General features: G+C 41.2%; 1 protein-coding gene across 4 annotated transcripts; it reads left to right on the top strand.

Moving 5' to 3' along the window:
* The first annotated feature begins 249 nt into the window (after window positions 1–249).
* On the top strand, window positions 250–6,121 carry ccdc61 (coiled-coil domain containing 61). 4 transcript variants are annotated; one of them, XM_026181504.2, is made up of 13 exons: window positions 250–515; window positions 1,836–1,993; window positions 2,080–2,162; window positions 2,707–2,867; window positions 2,952–3,104; window positions 3,196–3,403; window positions 3,494–3,576; window positions 3,708–3,925; window positions 4,025–4,103; window positions 4,178–4,375; window positions 4,468–4,501; window positions 4,716–4,782; window positions 4,883–6,121. In XM_026181504.2, exons 2-13 carry the CDS (start codon window positions 1,846–1,848, stop codon window positions 4,975–4,977), a joined length of 1,527 nt encoding a protein of 508 aa, XP_026037289.1. In that variant the 5' UTR covers window positions 250–515; window positions 1,836–1,845; the 3' UTR covers window positions 4,978–6,121. The 4 variants fall into 4 exon arrangements, with proteins under 4 accessions (XP_026037289.1, XP_080163610.1, XP_026037286.1 ...); XM_080307484.1 differs by having other exon boundaries at window positions 3,494–3,594; XM_026181501.2 differs by having other exon boundaries at window positions 3,494–3,594; window positions 3,705–3,925.
* The last annotated feature ends 306 nt before the right edge of the window (window positions 6,122–6,427 follow it).

Here is a 6,427-nt window from a genome sequence, read left to right as displayed (position 1 = left end):
TCATATTTTTTCACATTACTTTATATTGTATTGGATGCTTTTAGCAAATTTTAATAAAGCTAATATTATCATTACTCGTTATTATTACTGTTACATTGTCGCCGTTACACTGCTGCATCGTTACTTGATTAGCCTATCTGACATTTTCGTGCACCGTGAACATTCACCGTATTCCATTTCGTGTGGTTGTAAGAGCAATGTCTAGTCGGTACCTGTGGAGGGCGCCCACACGCCTGCGAGGCATCGAGCCTTCATCTAATCGAGACAGAGGAAGAGGCGGCAGCGGCAGAGGCAGAGAGAGATAAAGAAGAAGAATTTAACGGTTCCCGGTTGTTGAACCGCTCCGGTCTCCACGGTGCCCTGCGGCTTATGAACAGTTTGGGGCTTGGGGTGACGGTCATTTAGTCGACTAGCAGTTATAGTCACTTCAATTAGATAGGTCACCACCATGTTTTTACTAAAGGTAGCAATGTTTTGACAGCTTACCACCCTAAAGAGCATCACTGCACGCAGAGGTAACGTTCATTTGTTTGATTGCACATCTAATAACGCTGTGTGGTTGATGTACAGAGTTAGCGCTCTGTGAATCCACTAAAATAATACTTGTGTTAACTAACCATAGTGTCCGTGCTAGATAACCCTAGCTAGCGCTGGTCAGTTGACCAAAGATGTAACTCTCGCTAGCTGACGGAGAAGTCGGAGGAAATGTTGCACCGTAGTTTAGAACAATGCAATTATCTCTTCCAACGAAACCGTGCTTAAATTTAACGTTGTTTCACTCGAACTAAATCTTTTTTCCCCATGCGATGTGATAAAATGTTGCACATATCTTATTAGCAGTACCGGAGAAAGTGAAGTCGAGCGCGAAATCTTTCAGCGTTTTAACGCCACAAAAGAGACGCAGTTAATGACGTACTTTATTAAACAGTGGCTTAAGATCATCGTCAAATCCCTCAAGTCCCATGCTGTTTGACTGAAGCCATCAATCAGAACTTTTACTGTAACAATGTTGACACCTTTTAAAATGAACTATGTCCGCTGCCGCCCCTTGCGGCTTACTTGTGTAATAACAGGCTGTGCGAGAGGAGCAGAAAAAACAAGAGAGAGAAATGGTTATTGAAGATATCTATTTGAAGATAAGAAATGCATATGTTGTGAATAATATTTTATGCTTTTAAAATTAGGTTCTTAAGGAGGGTATGCCTTGTTTCACTAACCTGTAAAAATATCAACCCTGTGCAATCAATAATGCTACAAGCACACATGTTTTTATACACACTAATATATTTATATTGTTTTATTTATTCGAAATTGTGTTATTAGTCTTTGTACATATGAAAACTATTTAATTAGATATATTGCTCACTTTCTACTGAATGGGACTGCGTACCTTTTTTATTTTTTGTTTAATGACAATAAAAATTCTGATTCTGGCTGTGATGCTGAAAAAAATCTTAATGTCACTGTAATAAGACCGAGAATTGCAAACATTCCCAAAATGTTGGGATATTTTTGTAAGATACATGGAATGATACAATATATTTTTCACAACACATCATTTAATTCCCATTTTATTGTTGAGTATGCATGTCTCCTTGCAGATTTTCCCTGTTATCCTTCGAACAATACAGTGTTGAGATTTATCAGTCGCTCAACATGATCTTAAAGGCTCTGCTGTGTGTGAAGAAGCGTGGGTCAGCTCAGATTACGATTATGCTTTATATTTTGGCTCAGGTGTCAGATGTACGCATACATCTGTCTCTGTTTTAACAGGAAAGGAGTTGGTTGATTCAGTTGCTTCTAATCGATTGGAATAATTTGTTTCTCCGATTTAGAGCCAGAGCAATGGAGGGAGGCTCTGAGCTGATGGAGGATATTGTATTTCGGGGGGTGGAGTTTTCCGTGAAGATGGAGGTGGACAAGGGTTTGCTCATTGTCGAAATTTCTGATTCAATGACAGCGGATCAGTGGACGGGGGAGTTTGATCCAGCATGTAAGTGGCGTATACATCTCAGTTTACATATCACTATAGCCAGTCATTCATGCTGTTTAACTTTAACTGCTTTTTCATTTATTTAGATATTGAAGACCTAACTCGCAAAACTGGAAACTTCAAGCAGTTTCCTATTTTCTGTAGCATGCTGGAATCTGCAGTGAGAAAGGTGTGTGGGGGGGGGGGGATTAGAGGCAGAACGAATGTAAACACAGTTAATAGCTGAATATAAGGAGACAGATTTCCCTGAGGCTGTGTGAGCCGAAGAAGAGACTCGGTTGTGTTCATTGTCTCCACTTAAGCGAAAAATGCCCAGTTATCCCAGGATGTCCTACTCCCTTTTTCCTTTTAATTAACGTGTAGTAGCAGGGGGGAAAAGAAGGAGCCTGGAGGAAATTAGGAGAGACAAACTGAATTTTTGGCACATTTTTAAGTCTGCTGCAACTAAATTGTCATGAAAGCAAGGTATACACGCACACTGTAAATGTTAAAGCAAGACAGAAAAACATGCTTTCTGATATATCTGAAGATGCATTATTAGAAAATTAGATCCATGATCATTAGAAGAGATGGCTGATATTTTTTTGCCATTAAATTGCTGTAAATTGGGGGGGTAAATATAAAATCAGGAGCCTACGATCATAAGACTGTTCCCTAAGGTGATAATGGCATGTTTTATTATTCTGATTGTTGAAAGAGATGCTTCTTTGCAGACGAGTGACTCTGTTACGCTTGACCTCCTGACCTATGCTGACCTGGAGCTACTGCGAAACAGAAAAGCAGGGGTGGTCAGTCGTCCTCGCAGCCATCAGCAGCCATCTGCTCTCACCGCCAAAAGATATCTCATTCTCATATACACAGTGGAGTTTGACAGGTTTGCTCACAGCTTTGCTGCTTTATGCCCTCTGCGTCTGTAGTAGAAGCTGTGCTGATGTTCTGATTTTCTGTCCATGTGTAGAATTCACTACCCTCTACCTCTGCCCTATGTGGGAAAGCCTGACCCAGCTGTCCTGCAGAAGGAAATCAGAGCGCTCAGGGCTGAGCTCAGTGCTCTCACCTCTCACGGAGTTAACAAATCTGCAGATCTAGAAATACAGCGGCTACGAGCAGAGTAGGTTTAATCTCTACCAGTGTTACCAATATTAGCAGATGCTGGAAGTTTTCTTCTTCTCTTTTTTTAAATGTCTCCTGCTGTTTTCAAGGCTGGCTCTGGTTAAAGAGGAAAAGGAGAGCATGGCGAAGGTTCTGGAGCGACTGCAGTTGAGTGGAAATGATCCCACGTCTGGACGAGAGGACTGGAGAATGAGAGATGTGGTGAGGACGCTGGAGGAGCAACTTGTCAAGGAAAGGGCCAAAAGTCAGCGCTCGATGAGCAAGAGATGTCAGGAGCAGCGACTGCTAGTGGAGCAGGTGATGCTTCTTTGTTTTTTTTTAACCTGTGTAACGCCCCCTTTTTAAAATAAATCAGTAGGTTTTAACTTTTTCCTTTTTCCATTCCAGTTAGAGGAGCTGAGAGCATCAGAGTGTGCTCTCCGTGTTCGTGTCAAGAGTCTCACCAATGAACTGGCGTTACTACGGAGAGGGTTAGACAATCTAAGCGTGTACTATATCTTTACTTTCTCTCTTTCATACATTCGCTTACACGCTTAAAATTTCAAAACCCAAATCAGTCACCCACTGAACACTCGTGCTGTTTTTCTTGTGTATGCAGCAGAGTGACTCCTGTGTCGGGTCGTATCAGCTCACGGGTAGATGGAGAAATTTATCGCTCACTTTCTCGGGAGAGAAGGTCTGGGTACGGGACAATCAGGGCTCGCTCGGGATCTAGAGAACGTACAGAGGATAGAGGACAGAGGTTGGTAGAAAGAGGAAGACGTGCAGACTCCTCGGGACCGCGTGCTCACATACCCAGGCCATCACCTTCCCCCACAGGTACTACCTCTGCTCCTGATGTTGTTTCTGTGAATGAATTCTCAGTAATTAATCGCACTGATAAAGATTTGTACTTGATAAGTACTTCTGTTTTTGCAGGGTCACGGGTTCCACGCTTTGATCCAACAGCATATATCCAGGACAGGCAGCGCAGACAGAAGGAGGCAGAAATCAAAAAGTTGGTTTCCTCACTTTGTGAGTATACGCCAGTACTCCGTGTAGTAGCTGCTCAAGCATGTTTTTCTGTGTCAGACAAAGGAAGGTGCGAAGGGACATGCTGGCATCACCCGTGCTCCCCGAGAGAGGCCGTTCACGTTCCAGAGAAGCCTATCCTCAGCTGACCCGGTCAGGCAGCAGAGGCAGGAGTTTATCTATGGAGCGGCGAGGGAGCAGGAACTCCTCTGAAAGCTCGTTAGTGGACATGGATGAAATGACCAAAACTCTGTACAGGTGATAGTACTTTGGATGGATTTGTGAAGGCCCTGTGGGTGTAGCTGGCTATTTTAATGTCTGGGTTGTTTTTTTTTCTTTCATGTTTTCAGAGGAAGAAAACAGACTTACAATGGACCCAATGTGGTGAGTAATGACTTTCCTGTTATTTATTTGTTGTCCTCTCCTGTATGTATTTGAAAAGGGCTGATACCAGCCTTTTTTGGGTATGAAAGCAGTGTAGGTAGTAGATGTTAGTGGAATTAAATCACTGAGAGTTATAGTTTTTAATGGTTTTGTAGCCACTAAGTACAGAATATTACAGGCCTTAACATTTACAGTGCAATTTATCTGTCTCTAGTCCAGGGGAGGCCTTCTGTCCAGGAAGCCATTATGCAGCACACCAACACTCAGAGTCAAAGACAAAGGTAACTTGTACTTGTAACTTTTTTTTTTTTGTCCCCATCAGTTTACATGCATTTTTGGTTTTTTAAAGTCTAATTTGTCATTTGTTGTCCCAAACCCCAGAAAGCTCTGTAGATACAGGTACAGAGCTATCAGAGATTGATGCAAGGCTGCAGGCACTGCAGGAGTACATGAGAGACTTGGATACAGGACATTGACCTGCTGCACAGGATTGTCTGATTTCATCATCTGCATAAAACTGAGGAAGAAATCCTGATTTGGACCTGAGCTTCGGGTTTAGCAGAGTATGCACTAACATCAGAGACTAAAACTCCCTCTGGAAGCTCAGACTTCTGGAAACTACAGCCATCAATATGAAGGTCATTGGACTACCTTTTTGTGGACTAATTTCTTATGTTTTTATAAATTAACTTAAAATATGACTGTCTGTGTGTTGCCAGCTTTTCCCCCCCCTTTTTTAAGCCCAAACAAACTGATACATGTGTGTAAAATTTGGCATTGCCTGGTAAATGTTGATCTTTCAAAGGCTTGTTTAATAGTGTGGGCAGAGTTGAGTCCTTTTATATTCAGTCCATGATGCAGAAAGGCATTTCGTCACTGGGTTTGCAGGTAGATCATTTATCTATCTATCAGCACGCCAACATCCATGTCTGATCCTTGCTTTCATCATCAGTTTAAAATGCAGAACATTTTTTTACGATTTCTCCGTTAATGAGTTGGTGTTAAAAAAGTGATCCATACATCTTTTGATACATTACAGAAATGTCCATGAGTATGAGTATACCAAAATGTTATAGTACATCCACACATTTAAACATGTAATGGGCTGTTGTTTCTACCACCCAGTGCTTGCTGGGATGCCTTACAGCTCCTGTGCTCTGAATCAGTGGATGACATAAGTGATACATGGTGGTCAGTTTTCCACTTTTTTTTTTTTTTTTTTTTTTTAAATTATTATTATTATTATTATTATTTTACCTTGTCTTCCCACTTTGAAGTAAGGATTATCAGTGCATCTCAAGTATTTTGTTACCACTATACAGTCTAATTGTTCCACACAGTGCAATACAATACAGCCTTTTCTGCCCTTTAAATTCAGCATTATTTTGATGGTATCACAAACTGATTCCAAACTTGTTAGACATCTCTATAAGGGAACAATATTTACCATAAAAACAATGTTTTAATAGACTATGCTGATGGTGCATGTAACGTGTGTAAAAACTTGGCACATTTTTCATAAGAAAGTGCCAAATATTTTCTGAAACTGTTGTCTGCAGACTGTTACTAGAACTTTATCCATTGTTTTTATACCACCTAAAATATAATTTATAAGAAAGATATGCTGTGTGTAAGGAGTCTTTTTATAGTTTTATACATACTGCTTTCCTTTGGATTAGTGTTCGCTGACAAGAAGCTTGAGGGGTACCTTGAAGATCTTCCAGCACTGCAGCTGGTCTGCTTTCACTAATTAACAAGTCCTCTTCTCAGGCAAACCAGACAGTGTCTGAACAGCTGCCGTGTGCCTAGCAGGATACTCAGGAGGGGAAACATGAACACCTTATGTTGGTTTATGCCATGCAGAAATTTGGCACTCACTCACATCCACAATGTGTTGCAAGCGTCACCTTTTTTACACAAGAATGC

The sequence above is a fragment of the Astatotilapia calliptera genome, chromosome 10 (assembly GCF_964374335.1).
Source record: "Astatotilapia calliptera chromosome 10, fAstCal68.1, whole genome shotgun sequence".
NCBI lineage: Eukaryota > Metazoa > Chordata > Actinopteri > Cichliformes > Cichlidae > Astatotilapia > Astatotilapia calliptera.
The sequence above is the reverse complement of the archived record's forward strand: the minus strand, read 5'-3'. Positions and strand labels throughout refer to the sequence as shown.